The sequence below is a fragment of the Haliaeetus leucocephalus genome, unplaced genomic scaffold (assembly GCF_000737465.1).
Source record: "Haliaeetus leucocephalus isolate CR32 unplaced genomic scaffold, Haliaeetus_leucocephalus-4.0 Scaffold932, whole genome shotgun sequence".
In the NCBI taxonomy this organism is placed as follows: Eukaryota; Metazoa; Chordata; class Aves; order Accipitriformes; family Accipitridae; genus Haliaeetus; species Haliaeetus leucocephalus.
The window spans coordinates 10,498,245-10,522,016 of NW_010973368.1; the positions used below are offsets into that span (position 1 = coordinate 10,498,245).

Consider the following 23,772-nt stretch of genomic DNA (forward strand, 5'->3'; position numbering starts at 1 on the left):
CCGCCCCGGCCGCAGGCTCTGTCTTCCTCGCGGGGCGGCGCCGAAGCCGGCGGGAACAGCGGTCGCGTCCACAGGGCCCGCGGCGGTCGGGGCGGCGGTGCCCGGGCTTCTGCCGCCCTCGGCTGAGGGGAGAGGCGCGGCTGAGGGCCCCGTGGGGGGCGGCGGTCCCAGGCTGTGGTTCCGCAGAGGCGGCCGGAAAGGGCGGCCGCCACTCGGCTCCCTGCTCCCGCGTCTCCTCAGCAGAGCGCGCTGGACCCCGAAGCGTCAGGGTCGGTAGGAGAAATACCTGCGTGATGCAAATTGCTCTTTTGAATTTTGAAGTGCTTTCCTGTCCGTGCCCCTATCCTAGCCTGTTTTCTGCGTGCAGATTTCCACGTTAGGTGCTTCCCACTTGATGGCTGCTCCCACTGCACGTGTTTCTTTGTTTCCTGGGCACAGGAACGAATAAGCCTTGTACACTGAAATTTTCCCGAGTCAGTACTTGTATGGAGATTCTGCTAAATGGAAAAGGCAAAGTTCCCTAGTAGTAAGCAAATGAAAACTAGGAAGGGAAGCAGACTTTTGCATAGCAAAAATGCACAATTTTTGTGGTGTTTTGTTTTTTAATCCCTAGGAACATGCTTCAGGAGGGTGCACACGGAAAATGGACAGTATCTAGCAGTGATGAAAGTACTGAGGAAAATTCTGACAGTGAAAAACCATCTACATCTTCACTATTGGATGCTGCACGTGGCAGAACAAGTGGGCCACAATATCCATGCTCTGAAGCTAGGAAAGCTGCTCACAAGAGAAAAGCTTCTCCCCTGAAGCTCAGTGATAGAAGTTTTTCTACAGAAATACCTCCAGCAGGAAAACAGAGAACTAGCCAAGAAGGCTTAGGCTGGTGTCTTTCTAGTAGTGATGAAGAGCCTGAAGATCGGGGAAGGCATGCCCGCAAAGAAACAGTGAAAGAAGAAAAATGTGGTGCACCCAAAGAATATCTTCTGAATCTTTGCAAAGGTGATGAACTCTCAGAGAATCAGAAAGCAGAGGAGTATAACGAAACACCCAGTGAAGCCCAAGATACCTGGGATTTGTTGAATGGAGAGAACCCTTTTAGTTTTTTTCTCACTAAAGTCAGAGGAATTGAACAGAGCTATAATTCTGGAGCCCTGCACATAAAAGGTGAACAAGTGGCTTCTACAGAAGTGGGCTTTTGGGAGACTTGTTTGCAAGACAATGCTTATTTTTAGTTTGTGGGGTATTTTTAAATGCATATATTCCTTGGTGTAGCTTTGGCTTCATATTCTGAATGTGCAAGTTGTAGGAATTGGTTCTGTTACCTTTGCCTTTCTCTTTTGGAAGTATAGTGTATAAAGCATTAATTTGCTGATACCGATTCTGTTGTAACTTGTGAGTTACGCTGTACAAATCTAATGTGCATTGAGTCAAGGCAATTCATATGATGCTTATTGCTGCTTTCTCTTGAGTTAATCTGGGGAAAACCACTTGCTTTCGTGGCTTTTAAAGGGATGCTTTTCATGTGTGCCTAACCATTCTCCCTGAGTAGTTGTTTGCACTTGAGTGGTTTGGACCTAGTAATTCACTATTACTTGATGCAATAAAAGATAGTACTTCTGAAGCTCTGTAGCTGGGATTCATGGCCCCATTTCAGTTCAATTAGAAGTAAGCATAAGTCAAGACGGAGTGAAGTATTCAGTGTACAATACTGATGCTTCAGGAATGCTGTGTAGTAGTTTGATGTAAGGGGGAACAGCTCTGTGCACCTGTAAACATCCCCTCATTAAGAAATGAAATCTCATACATCACAAGACAGAATCAGAAACAAGCATTAATACAAGGTTTATGTACAGAAATACAGTAAAATGCCAAAAAATTTTGTAGTCCTTTGAAGGAGAGCAAGTGACTAAAGACCCATACAATCAGGTTGTAGCTTTTCCTCAACTTCATGTGTTCCATGTGAGTGTTGATTATTGATGGCAGCCTGGTGTCAGATCTCAATTGTTTTACTACTGTATGTCTTTTATCTGCTTTGTGAATTCATTGTGGCTTTTGGCGTGCCCTCTCTTAGGACTAGTTGTCCTGCTAGGTGATTAGTTGAGCTGGTGGAGGGGCTGAGGTTTTTTTGTTTAACTTGGAAAACCAGATTTCTGTAGAGATGGGGCATGAAATATTTTGTCTATCCTAGAAGGTATTTGTAGGATATGTTTCTGAGTTGCTGCTGTGCTTCAGTTATTCAGGTTATACATCCTCAGTCAGATTAGTTGTCTGTGTTACCGTGAATGAACTAAGGATACACATATCCTACAGTTAGTCTCCAGTAGATAAGTCTTTAAGCATTAACTATGCCCTTATTGCTTCCACCCTGCCACAGTTCTTCAAACCCTCACTATAGTGTAGAGAGTAATTTGTCTCTTTCTCCATATCATCTTGGTCTTCCTCCTAATGAGTGTTTAAAACTTGTTTTCTACTTTGAGAGGTTTCATGCTTTTTATAAATATAAGACCATAAGGGTTTCACAGGAGAATTGGTGACTTGAATGTTCAGAACAGTAAACTTAATTGGGAATGTCTCTGTTTCACCAAGTCTGTGAACAATCTGGCACTTGTGGTAGTTATCAAACTGTTCAAGATGCGAAATGTTTACCTGAACCTTTTTTACTCAATTATGCTTTAATGTTTTTAATAGATATTTTGTCTCCTCTTTTTGGGACTCTTGTATCTTCTGCCCAGGTGAGTTTCTTGTTTGCCAAATTGATTTCACTTGCTTATTTCACTTTATTAACCTTAAACTTGATAATCCATGTTTGTGCCATGTAGCTGATATTAGCAGGGAACTTTGTTAAAATACAGAGGGAACTCTAAATGTTTTCAACAGTACAAAAATTTATTGAAATATAAAAATCATACCATGTTCTGCTTAGAATTCAGGTAACTATAAGACTGCTTTCTCTTGTGTTTTTGGGGAATGCAACTGAAAAAAGTGTATTTATGTGCGTGTAAATGATTTTTTTGAAAGAAAAAAGCTTTGCAATCTAGGAATGGTATTTTTGTTATTGCATAGAAGCTTTTGCTATGATCTGTGATATAAGCACATGGCAAAGAGATGGTTCTTGAATCAAAGCTTTTGCATTAGGCGTATGTGATTCTTTTTTTCTGCATTTTACATTTTATGAAGACTAATACATGCTTTTAAATAACTTAAATTCATTCCTGAATTGTTGAGACATGAAATACAGTATGTGAAATTCAAAAACTACACCTGTTTTTGAAACATGCTGTGTATGATGTAAGTGGTATTGAGTAATGACTACGCAGGAACCTTTTTTGCTGTAGTTAATTGTTCTGGCAAACTCTGATTTTTCTTTTTAATGAGTCTGGTTTTCTTTTTTTATGTACAAGTTTAACTACTGTATAGATGTGGGATGGCTTGTAAGACAGTATCCACAGGAATTCAGGTATGTTTATTTTGCAAAGTTGAAATGACATAGTTTCCAAATCCTGTTCGTGCAAGTTCCTGTTATAAGTTGTAAATTACTGTTACCAATTGTGTCTGTGTAGACTCCTGGTTTTCCTTGTACACTTATTCCAGACTTGTAGCTCTCTTGATTTCTTGCCTCTTTTCAAGACTGTTAAATGGTCAGAGTTCAGTATGGCTGGTTTCTGATTTTTATTAATTAACACTTTGGAGGTCCCATTGTGGGCCATGATGGCAATGCAGTAGATGACCTGTAAAGACAGAACAAGAAGGTTTTTTGCCATACAGGGTACTGAGCCAAGAGCAAGGTAATGGAAGAGAAAGGGTGAATATAGGAAGGGCACAAGAAAACCATGCAAAAATGATCCAGGATTGTATGTCATGGATATGATATGGTTGGCGTGGCTGGATATCATCATGGAAGCAGTTCTTACATTTGCTTGAAATTCCTTTCTGATAATTGCAGCCTACTGCAAATGAAGTGAGTGTACGACGTACAATTTTCTCTCCTTTTTTTTGCATTTTACTGGAAATGCTGTAGAACAGAGTATTAGGAAGTGAATGTGAAACTACTGCCAGAATAGACCTAGCCCTCTCCTTTTCCCTCTCATTCTTCCTGTCTTCTCTGTAAGGTAACAATGATTAAATTTTCTTGGATACACACTGTGTATATCAATACTTCTGAGAGCTTTTATTTGTCTGTTTCCAGCTATGCAGACAAGAGTTCCTTACAAGATCTTGTATTACTAGTTTCTATTTTGGTGTCTGGTTTACTCCATGCTTCTTGTTTTCCCTTTTTTTTATTAAAGTTTTCTAGTGTCTTTCTCTTAGAGGTCCTATTGTAGTTACTACTTTTTTGAGATAGTTAATGAGGCACATAGACTTTAGTGCCATCTTCCTTCTGGGCTATCAGATTTAGGGGCCAGAAGTCATAGCTACATGAAGGAGTGGTTTAGACTACTAGTTCATTTGATGTTTTAATAGTAATCTCCTTTTATTTAAGGAAGAAGCCATTGCTGATAGTTCATGGTGAAAAGAGAGAATCCAAAGCTGAACTGCTTGCACAAGCGCGCCCTTATGAGAACATTAGCTTTTGTCAGGTAACTAACATTTGTATCATCCTTTGGCTGAAGTTAAGCTATCTGTTGCACTCAAAATCTTGTTATGGATGAAGAGACGTACCTTGTATGGGAAGTCAGGAATTTATTGTTATGCTTTAAGGAGTATACTTACTAGGACCTTAGGAACATGGTAACTATGTCCCTGGTCTTCTGTAGTTATGGTAGCCTGTCACCCACAAAAGGTTTGCACAGAATGCTGCCCACAAAAATGTCATGGGTCTCACAGAAGAGCTGCACACCTTCTCCACTAGCATGTTACACTCAAATTCTTGCAATGGCTGAAAATGGAGCACTTTTTGTGTAAAGTGCAGAACTTAGTCCTAGTGTCACTGTAATCTTAAGTCTCATCACAGAATTATTATTTGTCCAAATATGTTTTACACAAGAAAAGGCTGTTACAAATAGTCTCCATAATACCATTGAAATTGCTGTGAGTGCACTTCCTGGCACATGCCACTTTCTCTCTGATGTTATGCTCACTCTTTTGCTGTCCCTGAGTTGTAAAGTTATTGGCTTCAGCCTAGGGGAAGGATGTGGTTATGGCAGCTTGCCAGTGTTTCATGATTTTGCTGGGTGGAATATATTATTGGTCATGGGGATATCTTACCCTTTATTAGGAGAAGGATGAGCTTGGAATTTTCTTCCTTCTCAGGCAGTCTGGTAACCATGAGCTTCCTAGAGATCACTGTATTGGTGCCAAACATAGTGAGTTCTCAAGGCCAGGATTTCTGGGCTGCTGTGTGCTATAATAATCAGGTGTTTGCACTAAGTTGTGGAGTAGCAACAATTTTAGATTAAGGTTTCAAATATGCTAACAATAAATTAATGGGTTTGCATATAATGTTTCCTTTTCACATACAACAAGAATTTAAATGTAGTATGTTCTATATGATAAACTTGTCAGTGTAATTAATAGCAAGTAGCAGGTGAAAATGTGTGTTTGTGATGGTTTTCCTATTTGAGTGTACTGCTCTGGATTCTTCTGGTAGTCTACATGCATTCCGTTATGGTAGTACCCCAAAATGAAAATATTTACATTTCATCTTCTCCTCCATGCCCATATTAACTAGGCACGATGTTGGAGCCATCATTGGGTAAAGTATCTTCTTAACACCTGTAACTCATGTTTCATTCTCTCTCTAGAAATTGTGCTGTAAATACTCTTTAGTAAAAGCAAAACACTGATAAAAAAGCATTTCTCTCTGGCTTCTGTCTTTTCTTTGCAATGTTAGCCATTAAACTGCTTTTAACAGTTGTCATATGCTTCAGAATCACAGAGTGGTTGAGGTTGGAAGGGACCTCTAGAGGTCATCTGATCCAACTCTCCTGCTCGAGCAGGGTGACTTAGAGCCAGTTGTCCAGGACAATGTCCAGATAGGTTTTAAATACCTACAAGGATGTAGGCTCCATAACCTCCATGGGCAACCCATGCCAGTACTCAGTCACCCTTGCAGTAAAAAAGTGTTTCCTGATGTTCAGAGGGAACCTCCTGTGTTTCAATTTGTGCCCACTGCCTCTGGTCCTGTCACTGGGCACCACTGAAAAGAGCCTGGTTCCATCTTCTTTTCACCCTTTCTTTAGGTATGTATACACACTGATCAGATCTCATCTGAGCCTTCTCTTCTCCAGATTAAACAGCCCTAGCTCTCCTAGCCTCTCCTCATAGCAGACATGCTCCAGTCCCTTAATTGTCTTCATGGTCCTTCATTGGACTCTGCAGTATGTCCATGTCTCTCCTGTACTGGGGAGCCTTGAAATGGACCCAGTACTGCAGGTGTGGCCTCACCAATGTTGAGTAGAGGGGAAGGATCACCTCCCTTGAACTGCTGTGAAGATTCCTCCTAATGCAGCCCAGGACACTGTTAAGTCATCTTTGCTTCAAGGGCACATTGCTGGCTCCTGTTCAACTTGGTGACCAGCAGGAACCTCAGGTCCTTTTCTGCAAAGCCGTTTCTGAAAATACTGCTGGTATGAGACCAGAAATTCTGCTGGAGCAGTTCCAGCAAACAGTTGCATTGCCATTTAAAGACTAACTTCTGGAAATTACAGAGTACATTTAAAGATGTTGAGGGGGAAAATAATGTATTTTGTGTTCTGTCCACTAGAGAGCAGTGAAATAAAACAAAATGAAGCACTACTTTAACATGTAGGAATGCATAATAGGAATTTTTAATGATCAACTTTTTAATTTTATAGGCTAAACTGGATATTGCATTTGGAACTCACCATACGTAAGTAACAGCTCTGAAGCAGGAAGCTGCACTTCTAAAGATGACCACAGCATTGGTACATGCAGTTACCATGATTGGACTACTAACTAGTGTCTTGAAGTATTTATAGGATAGGAAGATAGGTTATTACTGTTTGTGAAAACACAATTCTGAAGGCCTAATGTACATTGATGAAATTTAAAAGTAGTATGTTTCATGTTCTATGTGTATCTGTTTAATTTATCTGCAAGTAATTTTAAAGCCATAAAACTGGGTTTCATAGAAATTGATGAGTCTTAAAAGAAAAATGTCCTTAATTATTTTGTATTTATAGATTATAGGATTGTTCTAGTTTAATGAAACAAATCTGCTATTAGGTAGATATGAGATGTGCAAGTTAGACAATTGAAGTCAGTGAACTGCAGGTCCTGGCTCTTAACTCATGCCTTAATACCTAAACTGTAATGGAGACTTGATCAGTCATTGGCAGGTTGGACACAACACTGATTTGCTGCTCAGCTTTTGCAGCTGTCGTGGAGCATCTGGAAATAATTACTGAATTTTGGGGTCCTTTCAAAGAAGAGACTTTAATTTGATGTTATAGAAGTATCACAAAGGGAATATTGTAGATTGCAAGCTAGAGATAAGAATGGATTTAATTTTATGTCTCATACCAAAGATCTTTGGTTTCAAGGCACTGCAGTATTTTTTAATCAATTAGTCCGTTTGTATGATTTGTTTTGTAAAACATGACATTACGTTAAAACATTGATCTGAAATGCCCATTTAAGGTGCATCTGTCTTTCTGGTAGAAAGCATACTCACCTCCTCATTGTCTTTTTGGAGAAGAATATGCGAATAAAGGAAAGAAATCAGCATTCAAAAAATGGGTCTTACTTTTCTCTCAGGTTTAGTGAGGGACATAGAAGGAACTGAGGTGGTTTTTCAAATTGATCATTTTTAAAGCTTTAGCTTATTTTACTTAAGCAGTTCAAGCAGCAGCTCTCATTCTCTGTATGCTCAACTTCAATTTTTTTTTTTTTTTTTTTCTTTCACCACACTTTAGGACAAATAAGTGATAGTGGTCTTAAATGCTGCGGTTCTTTAACCCTATATTTTAAAGGTTTCTTCTGGGTAGTGTATTTCTGAATGCATGTTCCACTGCAGATGGAACACAACAAGTGGGTGGCAGACCAGTAAATTGGATCTTGGTAGGTAATGAAACAATTTTGTTCCAAGGGAAACTTAACAGATTTCAGCCCATCAAATATAAAGACTTAAATTCATGTCATTCCTGTTGTATGATATAAAAAATTACGTCGGTGATTTTTTTTTTTGAGGTAGTGGTGTTTTGGTCAGTTATCACTTTTACATACCTTAATCTTGCACTTTATTTTGCTGTAAAATACTTATTTTACTTTCAACTCAATTTGTGCTTAGATCAAGGCATAGCACAGATGTGGCAAACTATTTTTATAGTTAGGGGGTCTTGCGTATTGCATAAACTATGCATTCAGCACAGGAGAACGTGTGCAGGTACCTGAATGTTAGTTTGCTGAACTCTAACATTAAAAGCAGAAATTACTGAATAAATAATTGTCTGAATTTGAGACTGATGTGATTTGCATAGCATTATCTTGCCATGGGACAGCAATGAAAATAAGTGTATTTTTGCTTACAGCTTTTATTCTTGAGCAGTTTTCTATGGAAGCTATATCATCCTTCAAGGACACATGGATATGCTGTCTTTACACAACTGTTGAAAACTTGTATATGAAAATTTGAGCCTTTATGTTAGAAAAAATACAGACATCTATTTTTAACTTCGTTACTAGTTTTAAAACTCCTTTCTGCTGTAGCTTGAGTTTAGATTTATGGTAGATAATAGCTTTTGCCATCCCAATGGATAGTTACCTACATACCTTCTTTTACTTTAAAAGTTGTCAGTTTAAGAGAAAAGAACTATGTTTTAATAAATTCAGCTATAAGCAAAGGCCTTTTAGTGTTCCTTAATTCTTTTTTTAGCTATCTGTAAGGAATAAGTTTATCTGAAGAACATAGCAAATATAGAAGGTATTCCACAAGTATTCATTTTTGCTTTTGGAAACCAGTTGCATGAGATGTTAAACTGTACTCTGGAATATATTGTGTGATGCTGCTGACAAAATATATGGCAATAGTCTAATGACTGTCATGTGAGTTTGGCATGCACATGGATAGAGTCTAAGTGGTTACACTATGCAGAACAAATCTTTTGAAAATAGTTATCTTGGAGCATTTTAATGAATTGGTAATTTATCTCATACTCTCAGTGTACTTGAAATAGATGAAGTGTTCTATATCTTTTTTTTTAAAGGAAAATGATGTTGCTGTTATATGAGGAAGGTCTTCGAGTTGTCATACATACATCCAATCTTATTGCTGAAGATTGGCACCAGAAAACTCAGGGGTAAGCAACAGTCTCTAGCAGGTGTATGTTCACTTTAATACTTTCTGTACTGCTGGAGACAGGATACTAGGTCAGATGATCCAGTGCTACAAGTCTTACACTCCTAAGATAGAGCTATCCTGCAAAAACCAAAAAATCAAACCTAGAATGGTGGTAGCTGTCTAAGCCTGAACTCTACTTGCTTTCTGCTGTGAACAAAATTTTCCTGAGCTGGCTGTTACCTGAAATTTGGTCTGACTGATTTAAGGTCTTTTATTATGCCATGCTGTCACTTTATGAAAAAACTACCTAGCTATAAAGTACTCTTCATACAAATCTGAAGCAGCTATTTAAAAGTTATCTTAATACTGTAAGAATAATGCAAATGTGCAAATGTTCTGCTTCTGCTGTGACTGTATCTAGAATGTAACCTGATAAATGCTGGGTACTATTGGTTCCTTGTTACAGTAGATGACCCAGTATCCTTTTCTTGGAAAGAATTTTTTTCTTGGGGTTTTTTTTTTTGGTAGAAGTTTCTAAACTTAACGGCCAGCTTGGGACATAGTTTTGTTTAGACCACAAAAAATAGGACTAAGTGACATGTTAATATAAGGCCCCTCAACATCTTGTTTTCTTGACTATTTTTATGGGTGCATTTTTTAGTTATCTCCACAGTAACTCAAGGTATAAGATTTCTTCATCAAACTAATTGAAAATGTTTTTCAGAAGTTACTGTCACTGTGACGTCCATTTTGCTGCCATTAAATATGGCAAGGTTTTGAGGCTTTTCACTTGTCGGAGGCAAGCTCTCATAAGGGTTTTTGAGTGGCAAAAGTATAGCCACCGATTTTTTTGTCTTTAAATCTTTTCCTCGGGGATGGTTTTAGTATCTTTTGGCAGTTAGCTTTTCAGAAAGCCAAGAAGGCATGAAAATATCTATTTGGGATGCTTAACAAGTTGCTCTACTTGTCAAACATGAAAAACATTTTTATTTTTAGCTTTTGCACACTGCAATAATATGCAGTATCACCAATATGACGGTTCACTGGCTTCTCTGTTTTATAGGCTTCTGAATTACAAAGGATAGTCTCAACATGTTGTAAAGTCGATAATGCAGAACCTTTGGTTTCCATGGCTACAATAATGTGTGACTGGAAAGAAATGCTACATGTTTTCCCTGCATAATGCCCACCCTATTTTATTCTGATGGAAGTTCTTGGGAGGCAAGTTACTGTTGTGGGCTACTCTTAAAACTATGCAGAACTTTCAGACACTCTAATTAGTGTTTTTCTGTATCATTACACAAACCAGTAGCTTAGCAGAATGCATTGCGGTGTTCTATTCATACAGAAAATCTTGACAAAAGGATTGCTGGTTGGTAAGTTTGAGCCTGGCCTGTTTAACAGTGGTGAAAGCTGTAAACGTATGGACAGATAAATGTGCTGAGATTGTTTTCATTTGGCAGTATTACTTTTATGATATTGAGTGTAAGACTTGATTCTGTAATTGTAAAATAAAGGCAAGTTGCTTTATAGTTAGTATCACAATAAATTTGTCTAGTAGTCATTTAGGACCTTCAGATGTGCTTTAATCACTTACTAAAACCACGTGTTAATGTGTGGTGTCCTTGTTGTTGTGGCTTTGTTTTTAGGATATGGCTAAGCCCTTTATATCCAAGGCTACCTCAGGGAACAACTGGTTCTGCTGGTGAATCTGAAACTAATTTTAAATCTGACCTAATAAGTTACTTGTTGGCTTACAATTCTCCTACGCTCAAGGAATGGATAGATCTGATTCAAGAACATGATTTATCAGAGACAAGGTATATGTTGTCTTGTGTTTGTAGTAACTTGCGTGTTTTTTTCCAAAAAAATTAAACATCTCTGTTAGGATCTATTAGACCATGGGTTTGTTTTTTAAGCTTACATTGTTTCAGACTTAAGTGTTCAAACTTGAGTCTAACTTTAGCCAGTTTTTTAAGTCTATCTTCTGTAGATTATGTTGAATTGACCAACTTTTAGTTTTATGAACATACATTTTAAAGGAATGAAAAAAACAGGCATCAGCACTAACTTGATAGAAGCTGTAAGTAATAGGGACTCAATTTCATTTAAGTTAGTCTGGCTTAAATATTTGCTCCAATAAAATTACCAGTCAAAAAATGTTGTTTGGGTTTGTCATGTAAGAGGGATCATGTAAGCAAAGGTTATTATAATGGGTATTTTATTAAGAATAGCCTTCTGTATTTATAAGGTGAAGTTCAATCCATATACATATGTATAGAATTTTGCCTGTTAATAGGCATGGATTGTGTCTGGTAGGCAGTGTTATATTAAATAATAATATACTTTGTCTTGAAACAGGCTTCTCTAATATCACTTTGCTGATATTACTTAACATAATTCAGGATGCTTAATTTACTTCTAAAAAATACATCCTGCATTTCCACTGAAATACTTCAGAAAGTGTAAATCTCCTTGGCTGCTTAATAGCAGTTTTATAAGCTGGCAAAAATTTGTTGAAAAGAAAAGCTGAAAAAGGTCATAAACTGTGGTGGAAATAGAGACTGAAGCATTGTCTAGCTTAATACATAAAATAAAAAAATGTGCTTTTTTCTTTACATGGAGTCTTACAAGATTGGAGGGGGTAAAAAAAAAAAGTATGTACCTTATAGTCAGGTGAACTAACAGCCTGAGCTACTGTTGTTAGTCGCTTGGTCATCTGCATGAGTTTGGACAGGTTGGCTGAGCCCTAGCTGATGTGAGTTTATGCATGGGTTAGGGAAGAGTCACTTGTTAGGATAAGGATCGGTTCCTTGCCATATAAAATATATAGGAGATTCATTCATAAATAAAGCTAGGCATGAGATGCAGTAAGGACAGCTTCTTAAAACATCTGTTTGTTGTGACTCTGGGCAGGTGTCTTCTGTTTTCAGGGCAAAGTCAAACAGGCTACTAAACCATTATTAGGAAGACAGTTGAAAAAGCTGTACTTTGCATCTGAACTATTAGGTGCCCAAATGAAATCTCATACCTGAATCTGCTGATTTGGATGTAGCAATAGATAGGCTTTACTCAAAATTACATGTCCAGTTCTGTGTCAAACAAAAACTATTTGCGTTTATTGCTAACATAATCTGCCTTCTGCATTTCTATACACAGAAATAGATGCAGTTCTTATCTAGGCTGTAGAACAGCCTCATGGTGCATGACAGCATATAGAATGCTAGTAATAAATTATACAGCTGAAAATCCACTTTTCATTGTATTGTAAATCTTAAGTATGAAAGATTAAATATTTCTGGTTGCACTTCTATGTTCAACCTTGCTGATAGGTTTTACTTAAATACCTTAATGCTTTACAAACCAAAACACCCCATAGCTGCAAATAACTTGGTGGTTTTTTGTTTCTGTAGAGTGTATCTGCTTGGTTCTACCCCTGGACGATATCAAGGTAGTGATAAAGAAAAGTGGGGTCATCTTAGGCTCAGAAAGGTACTAAAACTGTAACCTTTTTTATTAATATCCTTTTAAATGTAAATATAATTTTGAAGACTGTTCTTTAGTTGCTTTCAATTTTTCTAGCTGTGATCAGCAATCTTTTAATACATTGTTACAGTTTAAGTTAGCAATAACATAAGCTTGGAATTTATGACAGTGTAGACTATGCACATAATATTCCTGGGCATTATTACCACGGTCAGTTTGTGGTCTGAGTTGTCATGTGCTTACAGATATCTGAGGAGTCACCATTACTCAAATGACTTCCTATCTGCTGTTGGTGTTTCTAACCAGTGTGACACTACCAAAATCCAGTCTTCTGTGACTGGGAACCAAATATAGCCTTTTGCAAAGGCACTCGCAGAGGAAAGATGTGTTGATACAGACTTGCCTGCACATAGGGAACAGGCTTATTTTATTTACTTAAATGTTAAGGGCTATTATAGTTTCTCTTTCCCTAATGACCTGGCAAAAACCCATCAAATTAAAAATCAGTTTGCACATAGCAGATGTCATCAATTCAGTCAGGTTTTTAGTTTTGTTCTACTACGTTTCTAAGATCTTGATTTTTTTTATTATTATTATTAATGAACTGAATAATTAGGAACATGAATTTTTTTACCCTGCCCCCTCACGTTATTTATATAAGCCACAATGGTAGATCTTCGTACAAGATTACATGACTCAAGTTCATAGGGCCCTTTCTTTTTCAGTATTTATTTAGAATCAGGTAAGGTATTTTATGTCATCTGTTAAATGCCTCTCATAATTGGGGAATTTTCAACCTGCACCTCCTGCTGAAGTGGCATTATTTCAAATTCCGTTGTGAATTTTACATGGAATTCTAATGCTGTTCATGGCAAACTTCAATGACTTAGAAAATGTCTTTTTATCACATTGCTTTTCAACATAAGGTTATTCTTTCAGACCTCCCCTTGCTCGTAAAGAGCTTGCCTTTTCTGATATGTGTTGTCTGCATGTGTTTTTGCCTAGGAAGACACTGAATGAAAACAACAAACCAGAAAAAGCCTGTAAAGATGGTCTTGTGACAAATGTTTCTGTGATTAAAAAGATTAATTTTTCTAGTAACAATGCAGATAGACCTGGTGACACTACACTGATGGAAGCCATTGAGTTGTGTCCTCTCTAGAGGTGGAAGAAGCTAGCCACTACATATAACTTAATATGTGTCTGTATCCATCTGTTTTTAATGTAACTTTAAATTCCATTCACAGCTAAAGAACTCCTCTAAAAGGATTATTTCAATTTTCTCTTCAATTGTTCTTTTTTTCCCTTCTTATTGTAGGCTTCTATTGTAGCTGGGGCTTTAGGATATGAGAGGAATTTTATGGCCAACAACCACCAAATATAAAAAGATTTAGTTGTTTAATTTATTGTGACTTCTGAAGCTAATGTTTCATGCTTTTAGGAAGAGCTGCTAGCATTCTTTTTACCCATTATTTAATGGTTGGCTTCTGTGCTTTTGGATAAAACTTGTGATGTTTGATCTTCTCTTGAAGGAACAGTGGGTTTATTTGGAGAGCCTGATGACTTTTTTTATTGCAGAGTTAAATAGATAGTATGAATGTTAACATCTTTTGTTGTCAGAAGTGAATTACAGAGGATTTATTATATCAGAAGCAATATCAAACCACTAATTAAGGTATTCTTTACCTGTGGAAGTCTAACTGTTTTAATTTCCCTCACTAGCTTTTGAAAGAGCATGCTTCGTCAATACCAGCACAGGAGTCCTGGCCTGTTGTTGGACAGTTCTCAAGCATTGGTTCAATGGGAGCTGATGGGTCCAAATGGCTGTGCTCGGAGTTCCAGGAGAGCCTGGTGGCTGCAGGCAGCAGTGTGACAACTCTCCTTAAATGTGATGTTCCAATTCATTTGGTATGCCTTTTAGATGCTAGCTGCCTTTATTTAACATTTATTCACTTGTTTAAATCTTAATCATTGACTTGCTTTGAACTTTTGGAGGACATTAATGTAGTTTTTGTCCTGAAATCATAAGGATCCCCCTTAGTGACACTTGTGTATGGTACACTATAAAAATGTACTATAATTTCCATCTGCATGACACTAGAGTGTATATATAATCTAATCAAAATTATATTCTTATTCTATAGCTTGTCTTCCATTGAGTTTTGTAGATACAACTGTTTCTGCTACTGAGATGTAACTGAACCTTGAGTGATTAATACATAAACCAAATTATTTTCTAACCTGGTTAATTGTGCTAATAATCAAATAAGGGGAGGGGCAGAAACAAGTTTGTGGCAGGAGCTTGTTAAATCAAGGAGCAAATGTTGTCAAACTATGCCCTTAGCATGTGCTAATTGCCCCTGTATACTCATATTTGAGATATGAGTCTAAAAATCTCATAAAATAATGTTAAGAGCTTACTTTGACCACCATGGAAGTGGTTGAAGCAGGATTGTTTGAGTCTTGCTAGCTAATTTTGGTAGGCTCTGCAAGAGTGGCAAAAATATTAAAGAATTTCTTTGTTACTGGCACAGAACTAGTTTTAAGCTGCAGTGTAATTTTATTCATTCTGAAAAATGAAGCTTTTAATGTTTTGGTGTCGTTGTCGTCCCCCCGCCCCCCGTAAGTTTTCTTTAAGGTGATTTTTGTTCAAAAATTGACACCTTGTGTATTTAGAGCTTTGTTCAAGTTCCCCCCCCCCCCCCCTCCCTCCATGAAGGTTTATCCAACTGTGAACAACGTGAGGCAAAGTCTGGAAGGCTATCCTGGTAAGCACATGAACCTCTATTTATTAGCTTTTTATGGTCGTAATGTCCTGCAAAATCACTTCAGTGGTTGATGCTCAATGAACCTGAAGTTGTCTTCTTGCTGAGAACTTGGTAGAATAGGTGGCAGTAGAATCCTTTTATTACTGTTACTGGAGCTCTGACTCCATCTCTCTTATTGTGATTGAATAGAAAAAGCTTTGCGGGCATTTGCCTATAATGTTTAAGTCTGTATAGCCATGTTCATATGTTGCTGTATAGGAAAAAACAGCTCTTGCTCACTGTTCTAACTCCAGTCATACTTCATTTTGGCAGAAAATTCAGATTTGAGTGTGCCAAGTTCTCCTCCTTGTGTTTTCTTTGCAGTGTCATCCTGCACATCAGATACAAAGGAGAATAAGATGTTTCACTACTCATTAGTAATTTTTTTAATATGGTAATCTGCAATTGTTCTGTTCAGTCTTCCCATGTTTGTGTTCATGAAGTCAGTATATTTGTATAGAAAGCATAGTCCCAGCCAACCTGAAAGAGGAAGAGGTACTGTAGTATTCTGATGTAGCGAAGCTTCTGTTTCTCAAAAGCAAGGACTTGCCTGGGTTACACCTGTCATGCTAAGGGAGCTGGCTGATGTCAATGTGAGGCTGGTTTTGATTAGTCTTCAAAAGGTCAAGGCAATTGGAAGAGATTGATGAGGACTGAAAAAATAATTCTTTCCTGCCTTCAGGAAGGGTAAGAAGGAGGATCTGAGAAACTGTAGGCCTGTCAGCCTCACCTTTATCCCTGGGAACATGGTGGAGCAAAGAATCCTGGAAACCATTTCCGAACATATGATGGACAAGGTGATTGGGAGTAGTCAGCATGGATTTATAAAGGAGAAATTATGCTTAATTAACCTGATGTACTTCTATAATGAGATGACTGGCTTGATGAATGAAAGGAGTGCACTGGATGTTGTTTATCTTAACTTTAATAAGACTTTCGACGCTGTCTCCTGTAACATTACAGACAGCCTGATGAAGTACAGGCTGCATGAGTGGACAGGGAGGCGGAATGGAAACTGGCTTAACTGCCAGGCCTCAGTGGTGGTGATCAATGGCACAAAGGCCAGCTGGAGGTCAGCCACTAGTGGTGGTGTGTGCCAAGCATTGATACTGGGGCCATGCATTGAATATCTTCATTAACGACCTGGATGGTGGGGCAGAGTACACCCTAAGTGAGTTTGCAAATGATGCAAACTCAAGAGCAGTGGTTGAGGTATCAGGTGATTGTGCTGCCATTCAGAGGGATTGTACAGGCTGGAGAAATGGGCTGACAGGAACCTCATGCAGTTCAACAGAGGGAAGTGCAAAGTACTGTGCTGGGGCAAGAACAATCCCAGGCATCAGTACACACTAGGGGTTGACTGGTGGGAAAGCAGCTCTGCAGAAAAAGACCTGGGAGTGCTGGTGGTGACTAAGCTGAAGATGAGCCAGCAGTGCACCCTTGTGGCAAGAAGGCCAACAGCATACCGGGCATAGTAGGCACGTTGTCAGGAGGTGACCCATGCCCTCTATTTAGCACTGGTCAGATCACATCTGGAGTGCTGTGTCCAGTTGTTGGCTTCCCAGTACAAGACAGATGTGGACATGCTGAACCAAGTCCAGCAAAAGGCCACAAAGATGAATAAGGGATTGATGCATCTGTCATACAAGGAGAGGCTGAGAGAGCTGGATAATTCTTCAACCTGGAGAAGAGAACTTTCCTGGGAGACCCTATCAATGTGTATAAATATCTGATAGGAGGATGCAAAGTAGAGGCAGATTCTTTGCATGGTGACCAGTGAAAGAACAAGAAGCAATGGACATAAATTGAGATACAGGAGATTCCAGTGTACCCTTACAGCAAAAATGTATTCTGATGTTTAAATGGAACAGGTTGCTCAGAGAGGTTGGAGACCCTCCATTCTTGGAGATACTCAAAACCTGGTAGGATACTGTACTGAGCCACATGCTCTGTTTGACCCTGCTTTGAGCAAGGAGTTATTCTATATGATCTCCAGAGGGTGCTTCCAGCTTCAGCAATTCAATGATTCTTTGGCATTGCTGAATCCATAAACATGTGTTCTTGTTCCAAGCCAAATGCCTATGCTCCTGTGTCGTATGAAGTAGAGTAGCTGTTGAACTCTTCTAACAATTGATGGAATTTGAACACAGGGCTAGCAAAAATGCTTTCAGCTCTCTATCTTCTGATTTGAGCAGTGTTTGGACATATGTAGAAACTGCAGCTAGTGAGTTTACAGGTATCTATCATTTCTACAAGTAAGTTAGAGTCTTTTGAAATACATCTGGTTGTCTACAGCATCTGTTTAGCAAAGTTGATACTCTTGAAAGTCAGAGATGCAATCTGCACAACGACTTGTTACTGTCATTTCTTTCATATTGTGAAATAACTTAGTGAATTATGTAACTCTGTATTTGTGCAAATTAACAGCTCCATGGACTCCTGCAGTTAGTGCATTTGTGAGAGTAGTAAAGCTTTTGTAACAGGTCCTTGTAGTGTCTTCTAGGACAGGTTGAATGCAGTAGGTTTTGCATCATGTTTTTGATATGCAACACTAATATAACTCAGTATGCCATGGCTGATTCTTTGTTAAATCCATTTCAAGAAATCACAACGTGCATTAGCCAAAGGCCAAATCAATACAAATACAATTTCATCAGAGAAGTTATTGCTTTTTAAAATAATGTTGATAATGTTGGTTGATGTTTTTTTGTATTCTTTTGGTTTTGTGGTTTGGGAGTTTTTTTGTTTGTTTTTTTTTTTTCTGAAAGCTGCTTGTTTTATTCCCTTTAGCTTGTATGGGTAATGATTCTAATCTGATGATATCAGATGGTATCATAACAAAAAAGTACCCATAAGCACTTATCTTTAAGAGGACTTAATTGTATAGCCTGTATACTGTTTCTCTTTCCTAGTGTAAATCTGCTATGTAGTGTTGAGTAACTTACTAAATAGTAAGAATGAAAAAAAAACCCCAACTTTATATCATTTTATACTATTGGAGCATTTAACCATTTTCTGAAAATAAGTCATGAGGATAGTACAGATAGCTTATTCCCCACGATGCTTGCTGCTTTTAAAATGTCATTCAAAATATAAATGTACATGTTTGGTGTTTTTTTTCCTTAAGCTGGTGGCTCACTTCCATACAGTATACAGACAGCACAGAAACAGCTGTGGTTGCATTCCTATTTTCAGTAAGTAGAACTCAATGCTTTGAGTGTTATTTTTTTTTTCTTCCTTAGACTGTATGTTTAAACTTACAATGCTGTAATGCTTGAGTGTTAAAAGCAAATTAAGGGGAAGTGGTGAGAAGCATGATATTATTAAACTCCTTAAAATAAAAGCCTTACGTTTCTTATCTGCTGGTCTTGTCTCCAGAACATAGTCAAAACATGCTATTTACCTGTAAAAAAGATATGGGATACTGTTGCTAATGGAGGACACTACCAGATTTTGGATTCTGTAAACTTCTATTTAAGCTTTCCTTCTCTAAACTGGAATAATGTTACTCCTCTTTTTTCCTTTTTTTATTTACAGTTGTATTTCACTTTCCCACTTGTGCCTTGGCATTAACAGGATTTCAGCTGAACCACAACAGGGTTAGGAAGGCTTTTTTGTTTGTTTTTTTTGAGTGCAGCAGTCCTGCTGCAAAAATTCTCAGTCCCTTATGGTAATATCATCTTTTGTTAAAGGTGCCTGACGTTTTCCATTAAGAACTTCTATTTTCACATGCTACTAATTTTGCCAAATTCTAACAGTCTGACACATGCCATGCCAGATGTCTCCCTCAGGCTGAATCTTTAAAAACTTAAGCGTGTTTTGAGAACAATAGGAAAAGTTGTGGGTTTTTTTGATCTGTGCAAAACAAAAAACCTAAATCTTGTAACCTCTTAGAAACTACAGCTCCCCCTTTTACCAGAAACTTTTAACTCTTCCAGGTGAAAGTTGTTCCAATAAGGTAGTCTACCCGTATCTGAGTAAGAGTGTGTGAAGTTGTATTTTCAGCACTCTGAATATATACACAATTGCTAGTTGCAGAGAGCATACTCCATTCTGGAGTGAACATGATTGCTGCTGTGAGCCTTACTGGTCAATGTCCAAGGAATGGAACTGGAACAGAAAGACATGAGGCTTTGTCTCCTGCCTTTGAAGCGTGCCCTCTGAGCACATTCAGCAAAGGAAGAAGGCTACAAACACCTTCAAGACTTCAAGATTGTTCAGTCATGATTCAAAAAGTGAGGAGGCCATAAAACTGGGGGTGTTTGTGCAACCTTAATTCAGTTTCTATAAGTATATACCTCATGAGAATCTTACTGGAAGAAAAATGTAACCTTCTGTTGGTTAGTCTCTTAGTGTAGTCTCTTATTAAGTGCACAGAATGTTACTTGATAATGAGATCATTCATTGTTTTATTACTGTTCAATGAGAAAACACCCACATACCTGTCTCATTGGGCATCCTAGGGTCCTGCTCTGGCAACAGAAGGGCTGTTTTAAATTCATCTGTCAAATTGGTTGCAGATGATGAGTGGCCCTGCATAATGGCTCTGTAGTGACTACCCAGATGCAGATTCTTACCCTGTAGTAGTAGAAGATGCTAGCCCTTAAGGACAGCCTGCCTGTAAGCTGTTACCGTGGAGCAGATGACATACAGCAGCTTATATGTGGTAACCTGAGACACACAGAAAATGGTAGGTCCTGTTTCAATAGGATTAAATATAAGGTGAGCTATTTTAAAGAATGCAAAGCTTTGGGCAGTAGAGGGATTAGAGAAATTTGTCTTTACCTTACTGGAAGATAATACAAAACCAGCAAGAAACTAGGGAACCTACTGGAGTTGAAAGAAGGTAAATACTTTTATACTTACAGTAAAGGAGAAGGAATAGCTCCTTTTTACAAGTAGGGAGAGATTAATGGAGTTGGATAAATGGTGTCCTATAGTCTCACCCAAAGAGGTAGAACTCTGCTCCAAGCATATGACTTTTATAATATCTGTGGGCTGCTATTCTCTTTTCTGCCAGTCGAGTGTATTTAACTAACCTATAATGCAGCTCTGAATTGTAATTTTGCAAATTTCTCAAAGTACTTTCTCAAAAGAATAAGGTGACTAAGCTTAATATTGATTTCAGATTTCTGATCATAGCAAATGATTCCTAGACTCTTTTGGTTTTGATTAGCTACTGTGTAAATGGTGCAATTTGTTCAGTTTTCTCTCTGGTAGGGTTGCTGTTTTTTCCTTTCAGTATTCAGTATTACTAATTGATAAGGAGAGATTTGTAATGCTTAATGATTTCTGTTAATTGCTGCTTTTGAAACAGTTGATCAGCTTTAACAGTACATAACATTGTATTTTAATGCTCATTTTAATTGATTGTCTTTTAATACCACGTGCCTTATGTTTGTGCAGTTACCTTGTGAAATTTTTATTTTCAAAGAATGGAGGAAGTTGGTTTGACTTGTTGTTGACAAGTCTACAAAAGTAGTTGTATTAGAGCTTTATGTATTCTCTAGGTCTGCAGAGTTTTGAAGAACATCTTTCTTCTCAGTTCAAAGAACTACAGTGTTGTTCCCCTAATATCATAAAAGATGAGATATGGAGCATTTACACAAAGGACCTACTGTTCTCTTATGGTTGAGACTACTGGTGTGAGTTGTTTTAATTCTGCTCAAGCCTTGTTGCCAGTATCTTGAGATGGAAAGCCCATTCACTATTTGAAGTAAGAACTAAATGGTGAAAGAGGTGGTATTGTAGAAAATGAGTTATTCCTGGCTCTGCTTAGGGGCTGACTGTCTGCACAGATTAATTTTCAGGATGTTAGGATTATCTGGCTTCCTCATCTCTTAGCTCCACTTGTAAAGGGGCCTCTGTCTGCTCCTTTACCTCATTTGTGCCAGAAATATCAGACATTGGTGGCAATTGATACTTGCTATATGTCTTCCAGCTACATGCACTGTGATTGCAGTGTAGTCTCCCTTTCAAACTCAAAAATTCATCACAGAGTAAAACAAATATTTATCAAATGTTTAAAACATACTTAAGAAATTTTGCAAGTAGTTAAGTAGATATAAAAGCAACAACTTGTAAGCATTCACATTTTTAGTGCAGTGCAAGTGAGTCCAGAGTATTTTCTATATTGCAAAAGATACCTTGTTCATGGTAGAGAACATTTTTCCCCTTCTCCTTTCCCGAAAAAACCAAATTATGTGAAACTCAAAAATAGCTATTGGAAAAATAAAGGGATGGGAGGGGCAAAAGCTGTTGCATTTTAAGAGTTGGAATGTAGATTACCTCTTTAATTCGGTGCACTTAATAATCACATTAGAGGCTGTGTAATAAAAAAGAAAAAAGAAAAGCTGTTGATTGAAATGCCACAAAAGACTGGGAGGGATGAAGTAGCAGCAAGTTACTAGTAAAAATGTCAGGATTAGTGGTCTAAAGTTAGTGTTAAGCTGTATTAGTGATAAGGAGTTCTAGTCCTAGGGGTGTAAAAGAATAAAAAACTAGCAAAAAGGCTTTCATGTTTTACTGTTCATATTCTGATAACACCTACTTGCTTAACTCCTTTTCTTCACACCACACCTGAGCTTTTAGCTTACATGGTACCATGACCTCTAGCTGTCAGAAAAATAGCTACTTCAAGTTGTGGTTTTGCTCCATAACATTTCTCAAAGCTAGTTTCATTTACCTTACCATATTTATCTCTGATACTGAATATTCCTGAAGTTTACTGCAACATGAGATCAGTCCTGTGTACATGCTCTGCCAGCTGCATTCTGATGAAAAGTTTACAGCTTAAAACATGTTAAGTCAATTCGACTAGAAGTAGCCTGAAATTGTTATATTGACGTATGCTCTCATCCTTGCTGTGCAAAGCAACTGCTCTTGTATTTTACTTCAGGCTTTTTGTAATCTGTTATGACTTTTTTTTTTCCTAAAATATGCCAGGAAAGTTCCATGGTGAAGTTGAAATTTAGCTGTATTAAGAATAGATTAAATGAGATATTGTACTCATCTGAAACCCCTTCCAGTTCTTTTGGTTTATCATTCCATTATGCAGTTTGAAGATAAGCTGACTTTTAGGTTGAAGAGAAAACACTTCTTAAACACTTCTTTGCTAATAATGCTTTTACTAAAAGAATCTGAGTTTTTAATGAGGTAATTTTTTAAAAAAAAAAAACACCAACAAAACACCAACAACCAAACACCCGCCCCCCCCCCCCCCCCGAAACCTCATTGGAGAACATAATCACTTTCTTTCCTCCTTTTGTCCTTACATATTTGTTTTGTCCTGCTAAAGAAAATGTGGCGAAAATGTATGCTCCCCTTTCTGATTTTAACTTCTGGAGTAACAGTTTCAACCACTTGTAATTGAGACTAACTGCTGTTAGATTACTATGTTTAGTAAATCGAAGAGAAGGGGTAATACTGCTAAAAGACAGTATCTGTCAAAGATAAGGAGGCAAAAAGGCAGTAGACTGAGATACTAATCTCAAAATTATTGCAGTTAATAGTGGGGGGAGAAGTTGGTCCTCAAGTAAGGCAGCAAGATAGAGCTAAAGAAAATCTGTGTTCAGTTCCCAATTCTACTATTTTTTCTGGTCTTCATTTCTACAATTTCAGTAGTTACCTAATTATTTTTGTGCCTTAAACTTAAAGATAATGTTTGCCTAAACTGTTAGTTGTAACATAAAAGCTATTAACAAGAGCTGTTGAGTTATGGTATAGACTTAGAATCTGTATGTATGGCAAGTGTAGAGCTCTGTAGGGGTGCACAAGTTTCTGTATCATACATATCTTAGTCTGTTCTTCAGAAACAGACTTCAGTGTGGCTTGCATCAAAATATAAAGATGTCTAGTTTGCTCAAACATGCATACAGTGTTTCAGCTCTTGCCCTTTAGGTTTACAGGACCAGTTCTCAAAAACAGTTTTCGTTCCTTTACCAGAGGATAGGGTTGTTTAAAGTAAGTAGGTCTTGATCCCTGAACTGCAAAGCCTCTTGACTTAACTAATGTGAAAGTTAGTCCTGGAAGTCAACTTCAGTAAATAATTCCAGCCCTTCCACTTCAGGTTTCTTAGGCTTTTAAACAAACACAGTTCACTTAAGAGGTTTTTCAGAGCTGATCAATTCTTTTTTATTTGCCTTTTAGAACAGAATGCTAAATTAGGGAAACAAGACTGTGACAACCAGAGCCTATTGTATTCCAAACTAAGGAAAGAAAAGTCTCTGGGTGGAGGAAGGT

At 37.8% G+C, this 23,772-nt stretch overlaps 1 protein-coding gene across 1 annotated transcript in view; it reads left to right on the forward strand.

Annotated features, from left to right (window-relative positions):
* The first annotated feature begins 617 nt into the window (after nucleotides 1-617).
* TDP1 (tyrosyl-DNA phosphodiesterase 1) overlaps nucleotides 618-23,772 on the forward strand; it is a 49,112-nt gene continuing 25,957 nt past the window's right edge. Inside the window, exons 1-11 of the mRNA XM_010583818.1 lie at nucleotides 618-1,164; nucleotides 2,689-2,732; nucleotides 3,402-3,457; nucleotides 4,481-4,577; nucleotides 6,795-6,829; nucleotides 9,165-9,257; nucleotides 10,888-11,058; nucleotides 12,652-12,730; nucleotides 14,447-14,632; nucleotides 15,444-15,492; nucleotides 18,659-18,725. Coding sequence (XP_010582120.1) covers nucleotides 618-1,164; nucleotides 2,689-2,732; nucleotides 3,402-3,457; nucleotides 4,481-4,577; nucleotides 6,795-6,829; nucleotides 9,165-9,257; nucleotides 10,888-11,058; nucleotides 12,652-12,730; nucleotides 14,447-14,632; nucleotides 15,444-15,492; nucleotides 18,659-18,725 — 1,424 coding nt within the window. The remainder of the gene's footprint in view (nucleotides 1,165-2,688; nucleotides 2,733-3,401; nucleotides 3,458-4,480; nucleotides 4,578-6,794; nucleotides 6,830-9,164; nucleotides 9,258-10,887; nucleotides 11,059-12,651; nucleotides 12,731-14,446; nucleotides 14,633-15,443; nucleotides 15,493-18,658; nucleotides 18,726-23,772) is intronic.